The sequence below is a fragment of the Dasypus novemcinctus genome, chromosome 9 (genome assembly GCF_030445035.2).
Source record: "Dasypus novemcinctus isolate mDasNov1 chromosome 9, mDasNov1.1.hap2, whole genome shotgun sequence".
NCBI lineage: Eukaryota > Metazoa > Chordata > Mammalia > Cingulata > Dasypodidae > Dasypus > Dasypus novemcinctus.
The window spans coordinates 40,093,302-40,115,787 of NC_080681.1; the positions used below are offsets into that span (position 1 = coordinate 40,093,302).

The 22,486-nt window shown below is 38.5% G+C and overlaps 1 protein-coding gene across 2 annotated transcripts in view; it reads right to left on the minus strand.

Moving 5' to 3' along the window:
- Positions 1 to 9,566: 9,566 nt before the first annotated feature.
- The window catches only part of HS2ST1 (heparan sulfate 2-O-sulfotransferase 1), a 204,803-nt gene continuing 191,883 nt past the window's right edge, over positions 9,567 to 22,486 (minus strand). The window contains exons 5-7 of one of the 2 annotated variants that reach the window (XM_004480914.5): positions 14,044 to 14,141; positions 12,111 to 12,268; positions 9,567 to 10,841 (exon numbers count right to left, since the gene is read on the minus strand). In XM_004480914.5, the coding sequence (XP_004480971.1) occupies positions 10,615 to 10,841; positions 12,111 to 12,268; positions 14,044 to 14,141 (483 nt within the window). In that variant the 3' untranslated portion in view covers positions 9,567 to 10,614. Of the gene's footprint in view, positions 10,845 to 12,110; positions 12,269 to 14,043; positions 14,142 to 22,486 lie in introns of both variants that reach the window. The other variant, XM_004480913.5, reaches the window with a different exon arrangement.

The window sequence follows — 22,486 nt, forward strand, 5'->3', positions numbered from 1 at the left end:
TCCACCCCCACCCCCTTCCCCACCAATGTTTATACATCTTTAAAGGTCCGTTCTCCAAAGCAATTGTACAAGGCCAGGAAGGAGGAGAACTGGAATAAGGTGTGTACTTCCCTCCTTTTCTCTTTTTTTCCTTTTCTTTCTTCCTCTTTCTTTCTCTCTCTCCCCCTCCCTGCCTCCCTCTCTCTCTTTCTTTCCAAAGATCTTGAGGCTCCTGGAGGAACTGAAATTTAAGTCTAAAAACCTTTACAATAGGGAAGCAGATGTGGCTCAACAGATAGAGCACCTGCCTACCATATAGGAGGTCCAAGGGTTGAAACCCAGGGCCTCCTGGCTCATATGGTGAACTGGCCCACATGCAGTGCTGCTGCACACAGGGTGCTGGCCCATGTAGGGATGCCCCTGCATAAGGGTGTCCCCATACAAGGAGTGACCCCTGCACAAGGACAGCTGCCCCGCGTGAAACCGCAGCCCACCCAGGAGTGGTGCCACACACACACAGAGCTGACACAGCAAGATGATGCAACAAAAAAAAGAGACACAGGTCCCCAGTGCCGCCTGATGAGAATACAAGCGGACACAGAAGAACACACAGCGAATGGACACAGAGAGCACACAAAGGGGGCGTGTCAGGGGGGGATAAATAAATCTTTAAAAAAGAACAAAAAACATCACAACAGATCGCCATTAGCAGTAGTGGGACTGGTCACGTGGCCTGGGCTACCCGGACTCCAGAGCCCTAAGTGACTAAATGGGAGGCTCAGTCTTATTTCAGATGGGTCTGACCTGTCAGCCAGGGCAGTGCTGGGAAAACCTCCCCTGAACATAAAGGGAAGGCCTGGGAGAAGGCGATAGGGGAGAGCAGTACCTGGGGAGGGTAGAGGCAGCAACAGGTGTAACCTGACTTTGGTGCCACTTATCAAGATTTCTGGTGCAGGAGGCCCTCTTACCCACTTACCACCATGCTGCTATCTGCTCTCCCCTCCAACCCCCTTGACCCCCCATTTGATGATGACTGAACTCTCACAAGGCAGAGGTTTTATATCTTTGACTTCAGGTCTTGTGTGCACTGCAGAAACCAGCTCTGCCTTCCCACATGGGACGAGTTAGATTTGCTAGTCAAGATCTTTCTGAACACCAGCTTGGTGGGAGAGCCCCTGGACATAGGACCATAGAATGAAGTGAGGGGATGACAGGAAGGGGCAAAGGGACACTGGAAGAGAGCCAGGCCTTGCTGGGTCCCCATGTTATGTCAAGGTGCCAAGTCTGCTCTGTGCAGTGCCCGGAAGGAGGTATCAGCTGCTCAGTACCTTCCACCTCCCCGGAACAGCCTGGATGACCTCCTGTCACAGTAGCCGTTTTGCAAAGGCAAGGTGCACTGCAGATCCTGCTAGAACCAGGGAACCCTGGAAGACTTATTTTGGAGGTACTGGGGATCGAACCCAAGACCTCGTACGTGGGAAGCAAGCACTCAACCATTTGAGCTACATCCACTCCCCTAGACCTAACATGCCCTTGCCCTCCTCAGGTACCAAGGACGTGGACTTGACTTGCACTCACTTCCAGGCAGATGGAAAAGTGGACCTAAGGCACCTCCCATGATTTCCCAAATGCTGAATCAGTACTTTTTAGACAACAATAACAAAATAATCACCATTTATTGACCTGGGGATGATGTGTGAATTAATAAAGACAAGGAGGAAGGATTTCAATAAACTGAAGTTGCCTATATATGCCCAGAGGGAGAGGGGCTGTCTATTCTCTGGAAGGACAGGCGGCCATCATTTCTTGCTCCTCCCAACTTCCAGTGGTAATCTTTCCCTTGGAGACCCCAGAGGAATTGCGGTCCCAGCTGTAGCCTGCATGGTTGTCACAGCTCCAGGGTCCCACTTCTCCTGTTGCCAAGCCCTGTGGGGGCTGCGTGAAGGAGGCTGAAAGAAACATGTGGCAAGGCTTTCCAAACAAGCCCTCTACCCTGCCTGCCACAGTTGTCACAGCCTTCATCTCACTGTGGTTAAGAGGTGGAAATTTGTAGCCAGACTTGGATTTGAATCTTGCCCCTCCCACTCCCTAGCTGGCAATCTTGGAAAGTGAGCCTCATTTTCCTTATCTATAAAATGAGGTTAACAATAGTACCTTCCTCAGAAGGTTAAGAGGATGAAATAGGATAACAAACGCAAAAGATACGGTATAGTGCAGCACATAGGAAGTGCTCTATAAATGCCAACAGTTTTCCTCCTTGAAAAGAATGCACTGCACCTGCAGGTTCAGGTTGCTTCTTTGCTGCTCCATCCCTAGGGCCTGTGGAAGGAAGCCTGTCATTGCCAGGCAGGAAAATGATCAGTTCTACTTCCTTGGAAGCCTCTTGAGCTATAGACTAAGCCTTGGTTTGGGCCCTTGTTTCAAGAAAAAAAAATGCAGATGGAATTCATGAGACAGAGTGGGCACTTCTATTTAAAAGACAGCTGGAAAGAGTCCACACGTAACTGCAGGCTATCACATACCACAAACAAGGATAGTATCGGGGATTTCTGAGTCGTTGCAGGTATTCCCACATTGCCCCAACCTATGGCCACAGATTTTGCCAGGGTCTTCTTGCCATTAAATCCATCATGGTAAAACATTGAGTGACCAAAGAACACTGGGCCTACACTCACCAAAGGAAAGGTCAGGCAGGAATGTGATTCCTGAGTATCTACTTTGGTCCCTTGGCTATGCTCCTGTATTTTCTGACCATGGGCATTCTGGCAGCCATTTCTGGACTCTCCCTCCTTTGCTCATCTCAACTAGAAAGCAGAAATGCATCAGATGTGGCAGAATCCATGTCTTATCCTAGAAGAATGCATCCAGGGACTTTTTCCTTATTGATTTGCTCTCCCCTCCATTAAAGGATGTTTTAGAATGTTTACCAAGAATGGAAAATCTCACATAAACCAGTTCACTAGGCAGCCCAATGTAGCTCAGATCCTGTTGGAGCCTGAGAGAATGGGTTTAATTCCTAGCTCACAACTTATTTGTTCTGAGAGGACTTGTGTGCGTTACTTAACCTAGGGGAGCTTCCAGGCACTCATCTGTGGAATGGTGCTCTAATCCAGGTTTTAAACTTTAGCCTGCATCAGAATCACCAGGAGGGCTTGTTAATCCAGGCTGCAGAGTCCCTACACCAGTTTCTGACTGAGGTCTAGGCCTGTTAATTTGCCTTTCAAGGAGCTCCCCGGTGAGGCCGATGCTGTTGGTCCAGGACTGGACCACACTTGAAGAGCCACTGTCCTGTTTAATGGGTAGTAGAGCCCTTGCTTACTTTGAGACACAGGCATGTGGCTGGACAGGCCTCAGGTTTTGGTGATTAAGCATCACAAGGCCTGGATTAGTCCACCTTCTACTTACTAGTTGCACCAGTTTCCTCAACTGTAAAATAAGGATAATAATATCCACCTCCAGGGTGAGAATCAAATGAGAGGGTCAATGTCAAAGTGCTTTATAAGGCATTAAGTCCTATACATTTATAAAGGATTAAAGATGAGGATTATTGTAAGCGTTAATGCTGGTAATACATTGAAAGGTCTGTAGCACAGGGCTTGGCACATAGCAGGGGCTCACCAAACATTAAATGGAAAAAAAAAATACAAAAAACGATAGCCACTGATTCCACAGCAGAGATTTCAGTCTCCATCATACATTAAAACAAAAAATGGTAATAGAGTTACAATACATGAAATTCATATTCCAATCGTGGGTGGTAGGAACCTCCTTCTTGGCTTCTGACCCAATTCATTATTCAAATCCTTTTACATTAGAGTGCACTGCTGCTTAATGTGGAACCAACTGTGGATCTTGATAAGAGGAAAAGGCTGGGCTCTGTTTCCACTTTGCTCTTGGCAGTCCTCAGGCTTCAATATAACTTTCTTACAAAATGAATAGTGTTGGCTCCCAGAGAGACCAATCTAATCTCATCTTGTCCACTCAGAAGATACGTATCAAACATTACAGACTGTCTGACTGCATGAGCACAGCAGGAAGGGACATCTAATTCCATCTGGATTTGGATCAGTGTTTAAATGATCAAGTAGGGAGCTCTTAGCATGGTAGAAATAGAGAAGCAAAATATAACTGGTCTACTTTTTAAAAGATTGTTCTTGTCTAAAGTTTTATTTGAAGAGTCCCCAAATGAAACAACAGAAAGAAATGGAACAAAAGTTAGAGAGACAAGAAGGTTCAAAGTCCACAGCCTTCTTTTTTAAAAACACATATGAATGAACCAACATCTTGCATTTTCCCTGTTTATGGCACAACAGTCTAATCAGATAACCATACTATGCCAAAAGTCCTAATTAGTAATCCTCTGGAGAGTTTTAAATTACTTTTAAAAGGAAAAAAAATGAGTCTCTGGTTACTCTTGGTTGAATAAAATGTCACTGATGCCTGATCAGCCATTTTCAGAAAGCCTCTGCCCACTTCAAAAGGAATTACTGGTGAGCTCAGTTACCTAGAGAAGGTATATTTCAGCAGGTCAGTTTTTAGAGATGCTTAAAAACATACAACAGCTTCTAATACTTTAGACTCTGAAAACTTTCCACGTTGTTTTTATGTTCCAACTGGACTGCAGTGTCAAGGGGGCAGACTCAGTAAAGCAGATGCAAATTAAATGTTATTGCCACAAACACTTTAAACAAATCTCTAGAGATGCTGCATGCAATACCCTGACTTAGATCGAATTGGTTCACATTGTGAAAGAAAACGAAAGTTCAGGAGCCATCTCACTTGGGGAACTGTAGGTCTATCCTTTGCCAGATTTTTTTCCTCTCAATTAAATGCAGTTTAAAGCTTTAATTTGGTACTTTAGAAGGTACAATCTTTTAAAAATAACAAGTTAGTAGAGTTTCAACATCAGAGTTTCTTTGACATCAAGTTTCAACTAAGAGGTTGAGTGATTTAAGTTAGAAGGAGGGCAAGAACAGAGAGGGAAAAGCTGAGGAGAGAGAATGAGAGAAAGAAGGGAATTGTTTCTAGGATCCCAGGATAGTGACTTGGATCTGTGACTTCTAGCTCCTTGGAGGATGGCCTTGTATAGTGAACTGCTCAGGGAGAATAATTTCTCAACATTCTTAAGGACTCCAAAATACTTTCTTTACAATGATCCTATTAACTCCATTTTATTAAAGTCACACTGCTAGAATTCAAACGCAGGCCCATCGGACTCAAATTCTGATCCAGTGGGCATAGACACAAATCTCTATTTAGAAAATTCCTCATTCAACTGGTATTTTGTCCAACCCCATATCATATGATATCAAAAGAAACAATCAAGCATTGCTAAAAAATGAGCCAGTGGCTGGGAACTGAAATCTATGTAACTGAGATTTTCTTCTTTAATGGTTCTTAAAAATGTTTTCTCAAAGAAACATATGGACATGCCCAAACTGCACAAATGTTAATATTTTCCTTACTTTTTTTTTTTTTAAGGAGGTACTGGGGATTGAATTCAGGACCTTGTACATGGGAAGCAGACAGCTCAACCACTGAGCTACATTCACTCCTAATGAGAGCTGGTTTTTTTGTTTGATTGTTTTTAGGAGGTACCAGGGATTGAAACCAGGATATCTTGCGCATAGGAAGGAGGTGCTTGAGCTACATCCACTCCCCTACTTCCTTTTTATTCTAAGTAGACAGATAGCCTTTTCTTTTCCTTTTTCTAATTAGTGTATGTCCTAAGTATACCTTGTAAATTTTCTATCTGAAATTTCCATACCAAGGATGGAACACAAAGCAAAAAGCAGTAGAGGCATGTCAGTCAGGATAAAGTACCTCCATAACGAAGCTGAAAATCATTACAGGCCAGTGATAACACAAACCATTCTGCTGGCAACAATATCTGAGTTAAGATGTTGACACTGAACATTGAGTCTGCTTGGAAAATGTCAGTCAGTGTGAACGCTACAGAAGAAAATATTAAAAAGGACACCAAACCATTTTTCCCCTTCCCACTAGGTGTTTATTTTATAGCTTTTGCGTCAGGTAATCAACTGCAACACTTCAGCAGAAAGCTGGCAGAACGTTAAGGAAAAGGAATGATTATCTCTCCAACAGATGTGACAAAATGGTTTCAAGTTGGAAACAGCATTGCATAAATGAATCAACTGGGGGGAGAGAGAAGAGAGAGAGAGAAACCAGAGACACAGAAAGGAATGAGCATCTTCTAACCCAGACTAAGAAAAAAGGCACTATTTAGCTCTCTGTATAGTTATAAAAAAGTCAAAATACACAATTCATATTTCTCAAAATTACATTTGACACTGCTTTAGAAATGCTCACATACCTGACTCTCAAAGGAGAAGCCACGAAAGCTGCCTAAAAATCACATAGACAGCACCAGTGTGTCTAAATCATAAGCTTGCCAGTAATGTGTTTTAAAGGCATCTTTGCCATCAGGGTGCATTTTATAAATAGTACTACAAAGGTCACAAAACTGTATGAACTTAAATTATAGAATAAAATGTGACTAGCTGATCACCCATTTCAATCTCTAAAATCCCTACTCCCGGAATCTGAAAGTATTGGCAGTGCATCTGAAACAGGGTTGCTTTTCCCCTCTGAAGGCTGGCTGGGCAGTGGTTTAGTTGGCATCATCTATCAATTTTGCATAGGGCCAATGGATGAAAAAATTTAACAGCAACAGCCCTACTTCCTCCCAAAGTAAATAGAACTAATTTATGAAGAGGCAAACTTTCAAATCATAAAGAAGCTTCTGGGCCTCTGAAAGATGAACCTCATAAAAGGTCACACTGGGTGCTTCTCATATAAAGGATTCTAGGACCATTAAGTGTGTTTGAGAATGACCAACGTGAAAACCCAGCTAGATGATTTACACAGATGTTCTCTTTGTAGAATCTGAATATAAATCAAAATACCAGCTATGCCTTTGGGATCCTGTCTTTAGTTAAATTCTCTGGTGCTTTTAGAATTTTATTTCATTTTATTAAAAAAGGGAAAGCCTCATTTACAAACTGTTTTCTTTCTAACTATACAATGAGCAAATCAACTGCAATATTAAAGTACTGTTTGTAAATCACTGATGGCACTAACAGTTTTGGGAATTTTCAACAGGACATATGTTGAGAAAGACCAACAGATGACAAGTCATAGGCATTAACTGAATTTTCAGAGTAGAAAATAACATTAAAATTGTATAAAGTCAATAAGTTTAGGTTCTCTGATTTTCAATAGTTTAAATCCAATCATCAGGAATTCATGAGCACCCAGTATGATCAAAATTGCACAAATGCTTATGGATGATAGAAAAGTAATCCCCATTCTGTATTTCAGGTGTCACTATCAGATATATTTAAATGATACTTTACAGATTAAAGTTGGGTAAAATTAAAATATATCTTCCCCATTACGTTTTAAAAGTCACAATAATTTATCAACAGTTGCCATTTCACAGCAATTAGAAAACAGGAGATGATACAAGTTGAACAAAAAGATACTTTTTCCTCTTATAGGAAATAAATATATAGATATATAGATATATGCACACATATAACGTTATCTGAAAATTCAAGGTGGTTAATTTACTTTTGTATTATAAAAAAAATATCTCCCTATGATCAAAATACTGAAAAATCAGCAAAAGCTGAAAGGAGAAAACCACATTCACCACTTTAAAAAAATACATTATTGTCTCAGTGGTTTTATTTATTTAACTGCTTATAAAGATAGGCATTATAAGGATTTTGCACTTGTCAGACTCCTAGGACTGTACTGGACCAGATGGAATAAATCCACCTCTTTCTCAGCCTCCAGGAAGGACATTCCTAACCTGCCTTAAAAGATGATAGAATGCCCCTATACTGAACTGGTAAACTAGGAAAGAAAACATGCCCACCTGGAAGCAATTTAAGTCATAAAAACTTATGAATCTGGAAGAGACTGCATGAATCAGAAAGCTATTCTTTGGATGTAATTTGGGAACTTTTGGAAGTATATGAACTCTTTTAGGCCACTGAAGTAAGATCAAAAATTATTTCTCCATAAATAATGATTTATCTAGTGCAGGTGCTGGTAAACAACAGTCCATAGGCCAGAGCTGACATGTCACTTGTTTTTATAGGTAAACTTTTTCTAGAATACAGCTATGCCCATTCTTGTACATACTGTTTATGGCTGCTTTTGCATTACAATGGCAGAGTTGAGTAGTTGTGACATAGACTCCAAGACCTCAAAACCTAAAATATTCCCTGGCTCTTTAAAGGAAAAGATCACTGACCTCAATCTAGTGTGCTAAATGCTACCGTAGTTACCAAAAAGAGTTCATCCATCTCTAGAAGATTTTAGCTTGTATTCCAAGAAAAACCTGCACACTGGGGGGTCATTAGCAGGCTAATGTCACAAATCCCAACCTTCCTTTTGGGCAAGAAAATAATTTGTATATATTTTCAACAAATACCGGTAAAAGTTAATTAATATATTTAAAAAGAAGAGGAACCAGCAAAAATTAAAAAAAAAAAAAAAAAAAAAGGAAAGGAATATGAAAGCCAAGAAAAGTATTCTTGGCTGTGCTCTCTTAATATTTTCATATTATTGGGAATAAAGGGTGCTAAAATGATTCTTTTTAATTAACTTCTTTTAGTGTTTCTTCAAATTTGTAAAAGTTTTCTAGTAAGTAGTACTTCCCACCCCCCACCCCTCCAGTTAATATCTTTAAGGAGACCTGCCTTAAATGTTTACAGTTTGGTAAGGTCTTGTTATGGAACACTTATTTAAACTAAATATATTAAAGACTATTCTTTTAGAAAATCTGTTTCTAAAACTCTTTATCTTTGTTACTCCAAGGAAAAATAATGCACGGGGAAGTTAAACTCTGCAAAATATACCTTAGAAACCATAAGTATAAAATAGTTACCATTTCTGACTAGTAATGTAAAATAAAAACAGAAAAATCTTTCAAATTAGGAGAGCAAAGTTTCACCTGCCCCTAGTCAGCTAATGAAGTCTATTTCAAATAGGGAACCTTCCTAACTCAAGCAGTGGCTCTTAAGATTCATAAGTTCACAGGTGTTTCATATTTCAAAAGTTGTTGCAACATAGAAGATAAAACACTGGGAAGATATTTACCAAATAAGAATTTATATCAAGATTAACTTTTTTCAACCTGCATATAAGTGGATTTTTTCCTTTCTTGTGTTAAAAAATGAATGGTATGAAACTATATTAAGGATATTTTTATGATAATACCTTACATTTACATACTTTACTGTTTCCAAAGTGCTTTCACATGCCCTCTAATTTACTCCTCACAACACCCCTGTGAGGTAGGTACAGCAAGTATTGACCTCATTTTAAGATGAGGAAATTGAGGCAAGTAGAGGTTAAGTGACTTGCCCAAGGTCACACAGCTGGTACGTGGCAAAGCCAGGACCAGAAATCAAGTTTCTCTTTGTCCATACTCTTTACACCACAAAATACTGCCTCTAATTTTGAAAAACGTACGGGGTATCAAAATGGAAAGATGATTGAAAATCATTTCAGTGATGTCTTGACAGTAAAGTTAAATGAGAAATACAAGAACAATAGATCTGATGGTTTTACTTGACATAATAAAATTGGTGCAAAACCACTTTTGTTTAATTATTTGCAACTTTTTGGTCCAAATACATAAAATATGCAATATTTACAGCTTTTTCCTTTTTTTTTTTTTTAAATGCAATGCTTTAAAACACATTATAAAGCACCTTAGTAAAAATAGTCTACAGATAAAAGTACAGAAGTAGGAAAACCCTACCTATACCACAGCTCACTAATGGAGTCATATATGGAGTCACTGATATCTCAGTTTATAGCTACTACAAATAATCCTTGGAGAAACAAATCTACAATTACTTTTTTTATATCAGTGTGGAAGTCTTACTAAAACTTCAGGTAATGTCAACATTCTTTGAAGTGTCTTCCCAATCTCAGTTACTGGGGAGGCAGGAATGAGAAATACTGCTTTGACTTTTATTTTTTTTTTTACAGTATTAGTAATGGTTTAATTTTTAAAAACACTAATCATTTAAAAAAAATTAAAACAACCTACATAAATATGGGCAAATCCAACTACAGCAGAAACATTTCTTAGCAAACAAGATAGGACATTCCAATAAATTTCATGGGACTTGATTCACAAAAACAAAGCACACACTGCCAACCAGCTATTAACACTATTCAGTAGAGGTGTATAACCCAAACCTCCAGGTGAAGGTGGAGGTAGCAAATGGATTCATCTTCACTTATGGTTAGTTAAAAAAAAAGCTTTGTCAGAAACAGAACCTTTTCTGAAATTGTATTTAGCCTGCTAAATGTTTATTTTAAGTGAAGTGCAGGTTTGTTTGTTTTTTCCCAGGCGGGAGGTTATAACTCCCACCAAAATTTAACCAGAAAAAAGTAAGAAACCTGACTTCTTATAACACGGACACAGCAGCCAGTATATACTTCCTTGACATTATTGTCCTGTTTCCTAACTCGCCTCAATACAAATTGTCATATATACCTATCAGCAATCCAGGTTGTGGAGCTGAAAACTAAGGTGAAGAGAGGGTCAAAATATTAGTTCAAGAATCTAACAGTCACATTTTGTACTTAGTTTGATTTAGGGTAAATCTTTTCATAGAAAAAGTTTTGTGCAAGAATGTAGAGGTCTCCATCTTTTTCTCTAACAGCATGGGCTCTGATGAATTGGAACTGCTCTAGTGCAAATTCATAGAACTCATTCTCCATTTTCCAAATGTCAGACTGCTGCAGTTTTGCAATGGTCTGTTTAGTGGGGAGTTTCTTCTCTGTGGTTTTCCTAAGATGAGATTTCTTTCCTACTTAGGAAGGAAAAAAAGAAAAGGTAAATAATTATTGGAGAACAAACAAAAGTCAATGCCTCTTTACTTGAAGAGATGGTTTAAATTAATATAATGCACTGAAGGTCAGGTAATATAACTTAATTGTATTACATTAATGTAATAACAGCAAATATGGAGGTCTAATCATATGAGACCTGTGATTTATTCCTTTATAATATAATCTTTAACCTGTTAAAGACTTAATGAAATGTCAAAAAAGAAAGGTAAGGATCACCACTTAGTAAAGTGTAGTCTGTCACTTTACACACTGTATTTTCAAATGATTGGTGCTCTATGACAAGTTTATCTTTAAAAATATGATAAAATACCTATTGCTAAATTTAATACTAATTCCTCATATTCTGCATTCCCTATAATTTAGTGTTGAAAACTAGGGCACAGAATGAAATTCCTATGATTACATCTTATCAAAGAACAACAAAAAAGCCAGAATTTTTTGTGTGATCTATTTATCTTTTAAAAAAAAAAAAAAGAAGCCAGAACTAGATGGGACCAGCACAGTTACTTTCAGGTAGATAATACTGTCAGGGTGCTGAAGCACATTTTAGGAGTGCTATAATATAACAGACATAGCACATAATGATCATTATCAGTGTAACTCAGTCCCACCATCCCACCCCTACTCTAAATGGCATTAAGCTGGTGTAAGAGTGGAATGCATATTCCTAATGATTGGCAACCAGAATTACTGAACATTACACATTTCTAAGGTTGGTTCTGTAGTTTGCATCTTTCCACTATTCTCACAATGCCTTCTAATTCTCACCTACTGCACATTTGCTCATTCAACAAAGATTTAATGAACACCTTCTTTGTGCCAGGCATTCTTTTGTACTAAAAGTGGTGAGTATAAGCAGATAATACACCAGCCTTTCTGGAGTTATTTCTTGTCTTATATTGAAGAAATTTCAAATTATATATATATTTCAAGTTGCAAACAAACAAAAAAGTTAAAAAGAGCTTTTAAAAGAAACCCGTCATTGGCAGTCACACTCCTAGGTACATACCCTAAAGAATGGAAAGCATGGGCCTGAACAGATATTTGCGCATGTTCATAACAGCATTATTCACAATTGCCAAAAGACAAAAGCAACCCAAGTGTCCATCAACCAATGAATAAATACAATTAACGGCTATGAAATATATATCTGAATATGATTAAAAGGGGGAAGTGTTAGATTATAGAACAAAAATTTTAAAAAAAGAAACCCATCATTTATATACCTGTACGATAAAGTTCAGTAGCACCCCTGAAGAACCGAGGCAAAGCTGCCTCCAATAACATGATAAAATCTTCCAGCTCTTCAGTAACTCCCACCAGAAAGTATTCATTAATGAGGTTATACTTGGCTTGATCCATAGCCCACCTGCTTCCCACATTCCTAAAACCAAAGAAAAGAATTAAAAACTTGGTTGTGATATCTGTTAAGTATTTTTTATGCCTTTGACACCATATATCATGGAGAAAATAGAAAAAAAAAACCATATACATCCAATGCCCTTCTATAAATTTCATTTGTTTTTAATTTCCTTTGCCTAGCTCTCCAATTTTGGCTCACCTATGCAGTGCTAAATGAGACAAGAACTCTTAAAGTAAACAAAGTTTAGTTTGAGGGCAGTGAAATATTCCATCTGATTTAGTTGAGTTCAATTTTTTAAAAACCTGTTCTAAACTTTGTTCATATTAAGAGATCTCTACTAAAGTCTAAGCAATTTGTGTTTAGTGCTTAATTTGTAAGCTTAGGTTTTTTTTTGAGTATAGTTTTCTCTGAAATTTCTGAGGAATCAAAATTACATAAATGGCTCTGCTAAGTTTTTAAAATTTATTTCTTTACAATGTTAGCCAATGGTTAGTTATTAATAGAGATTTGGCCCAAAATAAACTATACTTTTGGTTTGTTTTAGCATGAACATTCTCTAAATTCTAAATCCAGCTCTGCCCTTAAATAGCAGTATGATCTGCACCTGGTGATTTAACCTCTCTAATGTTTAGTTTTTTCAACAGCTGAAAAAAAGATAAGGGGGAAGGTGAGGTGAATTAGTTGATTACTAAGGTCTCTCCCAGCTCTATGAGTTTATGAAACATATAAAGAAACTCAAAATCTCAATTATGCACAATAAAGTGAAATATTCTTTATTGTTCTAAGGCTGGGTTTGGTAAACTTCTTCTGTAAAAAAGGTCAGAAGGTAAATATTTTAGGCTTTGCAGGTCATATGGTTTTAGTCACAACAACTACTCTGTTGTTTTAGTGTGAAAATAGCCACAGACAACAAGTAAGCAAATGGATGTGGCTATGTTCCAAGAAAATTTTATTTATAAAAACTGGTGATGGGCCAGAATGGTATGCAGGATGTAGTTTGCCAATTTCTATTCTAAAGAAAAGTTTAAAAATTGAGAAGACATTCTTCCTATGCTTCCAATTCTTCTTGTGTTATTACAATGATTTGATACATTCTATTGAATAGGACCTTAAGGATCACAGTAATCCAATAAGATATCTTAAAAAACGAAGAAAAAATAGAAAGCATTCCTTGCATTTCTGCTTGATTTTCAGGAAGATATTAAGTTTGAATGTGTTCTTATCTTCTCTACTTTTCCCATTAAAATTATCGAATAGGACATATATGTACATTATTTTTAAAAACTTAGAACTCAAATAATAAGGAAATAAATTATTTATTAAAGACAAAAATGTCTTAATTTTCTACCTCACATTTATTAGCAAACTAAACCACAACCATACCCTGGCTTCTCTCAAAGACAAATACAATTTAACAGTGAAACCAGGTGAATAATTTTCCCAATAAGCCTTGATCAATGAGCTTAGGAGAAAAAGAGGTTAATGAAAAGACACTGACCCCTAAAATTCAGAGCTCTGTCAATAGAGCAAAACATATAATACCAAAAACAAATTTAAAAAAACCTTAAAAACCAGTATCTAAGAAAACATGGCAGGGATATTATAACAAAAAAAATCTCTTCAATGCATTTAAAAGTGATCACAAGATTAGATATACTTAATTACCTGTTATTTTCAGGTTGGTCTTTCATTGATTGCCCTATAATACCTAACCCTGACTAACACATTCATACTTGTTAAATAAAGATTATAAAAATAAAAAAATTATCATTTCAAGCTAACTTTATCCTACTTACCAGCATTCTGAGCTGTGGCCACAGAAGAATGGGATCTGAAGCCAGAGCTTTTCTGGAGCACAGTCTGAGCCGCCCTCAGCTACACATTCATCAAAGGTCTGGAACCCAAGACAAAGCAGCACAGGTGAGTCATATATATATCTAAGTTTTACCTATCAAACATCTTAATGTGGTAAATTAGTTAATAAATGGGCAGGAATGAGTGGTTTGAGATAGTACATGGAAGGGGATAGGCAGGTTAAGAAGGCACTTGAGATACTGAGGGAAGTTAAATATGACTTTGTCTTGCAACTTTGTTTTATGCCATGTTCTTTTACTATATGAATGTAAAAACACCCATATATTAATCTGTTCTTGCAAATAAGTACTAGTTCATGTTGAATTAGTGTCATTTATGTTTTCTAGCCCCTTACCAAAGGAAATTGACTGAAACACAGAACTACATATAGACATTCTTGGTGAAGTAATCATTTGAAAAGAACATAAAGCAGGACTAAAACTGAAGCCTTCTCTCCTTATTTTCCTACAACAAACAAAAAATCATTGCAGAAAGGAGAAATGACTTCAGATACTTATGGCTTGCATGCCCTCCTCTCCAAATGCATCTGAGTTAATTAGAAGGGGAAGAGACTCACAGGTGATGAATATCAAATTAATCAACTTCACATTATTAGTACTTACTATCAGTCACGGGCATCTGAACAATAAGGCATCTATTTGAGATGATATAGTATAACTTGGAAGCTTTGGTTGGTGCAGTGAGACACCTACAAACATCCTGTTATTTCTGCAAAGAGGTAGTATGGAAGAGTAGAAAGAGCACTCATCCTGAGTCAAAGCTCCTGGTTACTAGAACCAGGTTGGAATCTATTTTAAATTAGTCTTCAAGTCCTCCAGGCCTCTTTTTCTACTTTATATAGTAAGATAGACATCAGAGGATACTTCCAGCCAAAAATCTACGAGAATAGGTAAAAAAATTCTTAGTTTTGGCTATAGATGGAGCTATACTGGAACGGTTCTTATTTTTGGCAACATTTGCGAGACAACAGCAAAATGCAGCCCAGAATTTATTTGACCATTTCTCTTACAGATGACCTTCACTGTGATTTAGAGGAAAAAACCATGACTTGAATTTGAATTCTGAACCTGGAACACTGAAGTTTTGCATTAGTTTCCTTAACAAAAAATGAGGGAATAATCTTACTTTGGGTAACAAATAAAATTATAGATGTAAAACAGTTTACCACAATTACTGGTTCATAGTAGGCATTCAATAGATGGTATGTGTCATTGTCTCCATCTCTTTCCCCATTCCCCTCTCCTCCCTAAATACAAATACAATGGTTTGTTGTTCTTGTTCTCCTTAACTTCCATAGCATTTGGCCACACTGACCAACCTCTTTCTGAAAATCTTTGTCTCTCTGCCATGAACGTATTCTTTTCTATTTCTTTGAACACCCCTTTCTGGCCTCTTGTTTGTTCTCTGTACCTTTTAAAATTTACTACCATTACCTTCATTGAAGGCATCTTTTGGTCCTTCTACCAAGTATAGAAATTTATCTTTGCTATTTTTTCTTTGCTCACTCCCTTATTTAGTCCAATTAGCCATACTTCCTTGGCTTCATTTATAATTTTTAGGCAAAGAACTTCCAAATCTGAATCCCCAGATCTATCACTTCTTACTTACCTTCTAATACATGCTGTGCATTTCCAGCTGAATTTCCAGTATTACCTCATATTCAATATTTCTGGCAATGAGATTAATTTGACACTTTTAACCTAGAATCGATATCTCAGAACATCTAGTCTTTCTTCTTCCTCACCTCACTTCCTTGAAGTAATTTCTTTCTCTGGTAATGCCTTTCCAATTCACCTTTTCCTTTTCAATCCTACTTCTATCAGGAATCCACTATATCATATCTGATTCTTTCCAACAGCTTTCTGATTTAGCTCTGTTCCTTTCCTTCCTTCCAATCTACTTTGCATAATTACCAGATTAGTCTAGTTCTCATTTTTAACATCCTCTACTCAGAAACCTTCAATGACCCCCAGTACCTTAAAAAAAAATTCAAACTCTTTTTCCTGATGCAATGTGCCATCTAGCCTTATCTCTCTATGTTGCTTCCATCTTCATGAGATTAATCTGTTTCGTACTTTCTCAAGCATGTCATGTGCATCTCCAAATCTGTACACGTTTGCTGTCTACATTTTCCTCCTCTGAAAGTACTTTCCCTCTGTTACCCTAGTTTACATGAAGACCATCTGTGCAATGACTACTCTGTCCTCATTCAATAAGTCACTGTTATTTTCTTTGAATTCATACAAATTAATTATATACTACATTGTGAACAGCCAGAGCATAAGAGTTTGGGTACGTAGGTATGTATATCTATATAGACATCTTTATTTGCCTAACTTGCTTCATGTACTTCTAAAAATGTGTACTGTTTTGTCTTCCCAACTATAGTGAAAACTTCTTAAAGGAAGATATCACATAGTATGTATTTTGTCATCTTCAGCACATAGTATAGTATTATCCTAATTGTTTACTCCATCACTATTTGAGAATGGTTGTTGGAAAGATGAGCTTTTGGGGTTTTACATGTGAATTAAAGACCTAATTTTTTAAGTGAAAAACTGGTCAAATAGTAGAGGCAGTAAAATTTTTTCATAAAGCATGTGGGCAGCCCTTATAGTTCTCTCAAATTCTCTTTTATATAAATATATAAACATAACTCAGCTTATACTTAAGACTCAATAAGCCCCATTTTAATTTCTATTACATTATTTCTGAATAATGTATTTACTGGATGGTCACAGATTTGCTGGCCTAATTCATTTTCTATAAGTAGTTTTATTACCATTTATGTCAAATTGTAGCTCGTAAAAATAAAATAAAAACCTATGTCTCTGGGAGCAGACATGGCTTAAGCAGTTGAGGTCCCAACTCCCACATGCGAGGTCCTGGGTTCGGCTCCAGATGCCTCCTAAAAAGCCAAAACACAACAAGCAAAACAGACACAAAAAAAAACACACAACAAATTCAGGGAAGCCAATGTAGCTCTGTGGTTGAATGCCAGCTTCCCACATACAAGGTCCTGGGTTCAATCTCAAAAATTGTACCTCAGAAAACAAACAAGCAAACAAAAAACAACCTATGTCTCTAACTGTCCCAATTTCCATGAATTCTTTGTTTTACTGAACTGAGTGATAGACTAGAAGGCATCTGAGTCCATGTCTATCCAATTTCAAACTCCAGATCACAGTATATATGTTGTCTCTGAAGCTCAGAAAAGATGCTCTAATTCTTTATAGCTTCATCTGATTAGAGTTACTGATAGAAAAGGAATTAATTACTAACATGATGGTAAGTGAACTTTCAATTTCTACTCTGTGTGTGTGTGTGTGTGTGTGTGTGATTTAAAGGCATTAAATTTTTTTCACTTAAATTTGGTGAACTAAGGTATTGAAAGAGCTACAGTGTAGACAAGTTTAGGAATTTAGATGTCCACTGTTAGAATTAAAACTGATAAATAAATGGCATGCAAGATGGTTATTCTGACCCAAATTCTCTAGTAGCCAGCTCACGGTTTCTGTGCTCTTAAAGTACATTAGAACTTGAAGGAAAGAAAATCTGTGGAAAATCTTCAAATCTACTATTGGCCAGTAGTTTTAAATCGGTTAACCCACTTTGGCACACTGATAGTTACCTCCAAATTTCACTCTCCAGTTCTAGCACGGTAATAGAGTTTTAACCTCTCTTGTAGGTAGGTGTGGCTATTAAACTAAGTTCTTGCCAGTGGATGGGGGGCAGAAGTGATGTGAGCAACTTCTAAGTCATATGCCTGAAAGGAAGTTGCATGCCCTCCACTTTTCTCCTTCCCACAGGCTGGAAAGCAGATGCAGTGGTGACCCAAATTCAGTGCAGATAAAAGACAAATACCTAAATGATGGCAGGGCAACAGTATGGAAGGAGCCTAGGTCCTTGAATTACAGTGTGGAGCAAAGCTGTTCCAAGAGCAGCTCTTGGACTGCTAGAGGTGAGAAGACTCTCACCTCTAGGCTTGTATGTGGGAGAGAAATAATCTTATTTAAATTATTTGGGTAGCTTTATTTTAGCAGCTTAGCATTTACTTTACTTCACCTACCAAATGTTTTATTATGCCATATGTCTTAGTTTGCCAATAGGCTGCCAATGTAAAGTACCAGAAATGTGGTGGCTTTTATAATGGGAAATCTATTAGGGGTATAAGCTGACAATTCCAAGGCCATTAAATGTCCAAATTGAGGCACCATCAGAGATGCTTTCTCACCAAAGTCATCTCCTGTTGACACTGGTGTCCTACCATGTAGTGATCAGGCATATGGCAGGGCTCATCTCCTCAACTTTGAGCTGCTCTGTGGGCTCAGCCTCTCAGGGGCCTCTTCCTCTGACTGTGTTCTGCTGGTTCCAGACTCTGGAAACTCTCTCAGCTCTTGGGGTTTCTCTTTTCCTAAAGTCCTCTCTCTCACATGGCAGGATCAAATATGGCAGCTTCCTTTCTCTCTGTGTATATGTTTCTCTGTGTGTCTCTGTTTATATCAGTCCAGCAAGACGCCTTATCAGAAATGTCTTTGGCATCCATATTTTTACCAACAGTCTCTTCAAACAATCTAGGCCTTTTTAATCAAGCATCACACAACTCCTTCAAAAAATATCCCTTACCTATTTATAAAGCTGTTTCAACATTTTTGGTAATTGCAAGCAGCATTAACCCCACTCCTGGTAAGAATTTCTTAGTTTGCCAAAGGCTGCTAACGCCAAAGTATCAGAATTGGCTTTTATGATGGGAATTTTATTTGGAATAAAAGTTTATAGTTCCAAAGCCATGAAATATCCAAATCAAGGCACTATCAGAGATGATTTCTCACCAAAGTCAGCTACTGGTAATCCTGGCATACTGTCACATGGTGATTAGGCATATGGCAGGGCTTATCCCCTCAGACTTAAGATGCTCTGTGGCTTCGTTCTGTACCTTTGTGCTCTGCTGATTCCAGACTCTGGGACCTCTCAGTCTCTCAGGGCTTCTCTGCCTTTCTCCAGGGGAAAGTGAACCTGGAGCACGCTCTCTCTCTACTTTCTACTTTCTCTCACATGGCAGGCTCAAAACTGGTGGCTTCCTTCTGTGTATCTCATTAATATAAAGCTCCAATAAGAGGGTGGAGACTCAACCTGAGTCATAGCTCACTGACATAGTCCAATCAAAAGGGTCTCACACCCATAGGAATGGATTAGTTGAAAAACAAATTCTTTTTATTTTGGAGATTGATAAAAGAATTTCAAACTGTCACACCCCACCCTCTGAATCCCCAAAACACATGTTCTTTCCATATGCAAAATACATTCACTACAGCATAATATCTCAAAAACCTTCAATCATTTCAGTACCAATACTAAATACAAAATCTCATAAAAAATCAATTACAGACATGCAGTTTATCTTGGGGCAAAATTCCCCTCTGGCTGTAGAGCTGTGAAACTTACAAACATTTGCAATACCATAAGGAGAAACTGGAAGGAAAACAGGTGTCACAGGTCCCAAACAGTTCCAAAAACCTGCAGGGCATACTCCATTAGATTTCAAAGTCTAAGAGTCAACTCTAGAACGATGTCTTTTTCTCCTCGGGCCTCATGGGGGTCCGCCCTTTCCAAGAGTTTGCCCAATGGCCATCTTCTTGGTTCCACCCTCATCAAGTATCTGGTGGAGGTCGAGCTCTAGACTTTACCCTCCAAGAACATTGGGGTGATGGCCACACTTTCCCCAATCTTTCAGGGACAGTCTTCCACTCCGTTAGTACAGTGTGGGTGGTGGCAACATTCTCCTTAATTTCTGGCATAAAGGGCTAACCTCCTCAGAATAGTGGGGCATTGCTCTAACTTTCTCTAATCTTTGAGGGATGTACTCTACTCTCTTTGTAATAGCCTGGGATGGCCAAACTCTCCATGAGCAACAGGCTGGAAGATCTACCTGCTACAAAAGCTGGGGCAAACTCACCCTTTCTACACACATGGGTGGGATGCCCGTCCTGGCCTGAGAAGATGTCCCAAACCTAGACCTCAGCTTCCACAGTTTTCCTCTTGAAGCCATTTTTCTTTCAATCTCTCCCCTCATAGTCCAGGCTAACAGTGATTTTGTTCATACAGATCTTGCAAATTAGCTTGTCAATTCTGCATGCAGATCACAGGGGTCCAGGTCACCAGACAGTAAGACTTTCCACAAAGCCTTCCTGGATAACTTCATTTCCAATCTTGACGTGCACTGAAATGGTGCTTATTTTCAAGTTTAGTTAAATTCTCACATGGGGTACTATCCTCTGGGAGCTTGTTTTCTGGAAGCTTAGAATTTTCCAAATCACCTATCTCTGATTTCTTTGTGCCCAGCAGTTTAAGTCTCAGTTTATCTCTTTCCTCTTGCATTTTGTTATAATCTGTGAGGAAAAGTCAGCCACACTTTCCACACTTACTTTGGAAATCTCCTCATCTAAATATCCAAACTCATCATTTTCAAATTCTGCCTTCCATCTAACATCAGGAGTCAATTTTGCCAAGTTTTCTGCCACTTAGAAACAAAGATCACCTTTCCTCCAGTTTCCAATAACACATTCATCATTTCTGTCTACGGTCTTATCAGAACTATCTTTAGTGTCTGTATTTTTACCAACAGTCTCTTCAAAGTAATCTAGGCCTTTTCTATCAAGCATCTCCCAATTCCTCCAAAACTACCCCTAAACCAGCAAATTTGGCCCAACGTATAAGGTGTCTGCCTACCACATGAGAGGTCCAAGGTTCAAACCCAGGGCCTCCCGACCTGTGTGATGAGTTGGCCCATGCACAGTGCTGATGTGCGCAAGGAGTGCTATGCCACGCAGGGATGTCCCCCGCATAGGGGATCCCCACACACAAGGAGTGTGCCCGGTAAGGAGAGCCACCCAGGGTGAAAAAAGTGCAGCCTGCCCAGGAATGGCGCCGCAAACACGGAGAGCTGACGCAGCAAGATGATGCAACAAAAAGATGACACAGATTCCAGGTGCTGCTGACAAGAATACACGTGGACACAGAGGAACACACAGCGAATGGACAGAGAGAGCAGACAACTGGGGGGGGGGGGGGGAGGGGGAGGAAGGGGAAAGAAATAAAAATAAATAAATAAATCTTTAACAAAAAATGAAATAAAATAAAACTGTTTCAACATTTTTGGTAATTGCAAGCAGCACAGACCTCACTCTCCTGGTACCAATTTCTGTCTTCGTTTGCCAAAGGGCTGCTAATGCAAAGTACCAGAAATGGGTTAGCTTTCATAATGGGAAATTTATTAGGGGCAGAAGATTATAATTCTGAGGCTGTTAAATGTCCAAACTGAGGCACCATAAGAGATGCCTTCTCACCAAAGTCAACTACTGTTGACCCTGGTATACTGCCATGTGGCAATCAGGCATATGGTAGGGCTCATCTCCTCAACCTTGAGCTGCTCTGTGGGGTCAGCCCTTTGCGGGCCCCTTTCCCTGCCTCTGTGCTCTGTTGGTTCTAGACTCTAGGATCTCTTTCAGCTGCTTGGGGCTCCTCTGTTTTCCTGAAGTCTTCTCTCTCACATAGCAGCTTCCTTTCTCTGTGTGTCTTTCTCTCTGTGACTCTGTTTATATCAGACCCAGCAAGAGGGCGGAGACTCAACCCCAGTCATGTCTCACTGACAAAGTCCATTCAAAAGGGTCTCACATGCACAGGAATGGATTGAGAAACAAATCTTTTTCTTTTTGGGATTCATAAAAGAGTTTCAAACTGTCATACCATATAAACACATAAAAATGGTTTGGGTTTTGCCTCCTTTTATGGGTTCTTTTTCATCATTTGGGGGAGGTGTTTCTCCCCTACCAATTAAAAGGAACAACCTAAAGATGGCCAGTAGCAGAGAAGATGTGGATAAAAAAAACATGAATAATCAAAAATTGGCTGAATATGAGTGTGCCAGACTTTAGTATAGAAATTCTCCCATTTCCATAAAATTTTGATGAATAGAGTAAACGAAGTATTTCTTAGTGAAAGAAACCAAATTGAGACACTACATACAACTTGATGAGCCAATCCACTGAGATCATAATCAAGAAGAACTGCTACACTGACTGCAACAGTGCCATCAGCACTAGGTCTTCTCTACTGAAGCACAGAAGAAGACTGACTCCAAAGCCTGGCCCCCAAATTTTCCACTTCCTTGTTAACTTCCATTAGACCTCTTACAGAACTTCAAGTCTTAAAATAAAAAGTGAAAACAAACAAAAACTCCAGACTCTCTTCTTCTCCTACAACACTCAGGTTCAGTATAGCAGAAAAATGAAAAGTTCTTAAAAGACATAACCAGCTTTTCCTAAAAATCATAATTAGAAAGATAAATTCTTTGTGAACTAGGTA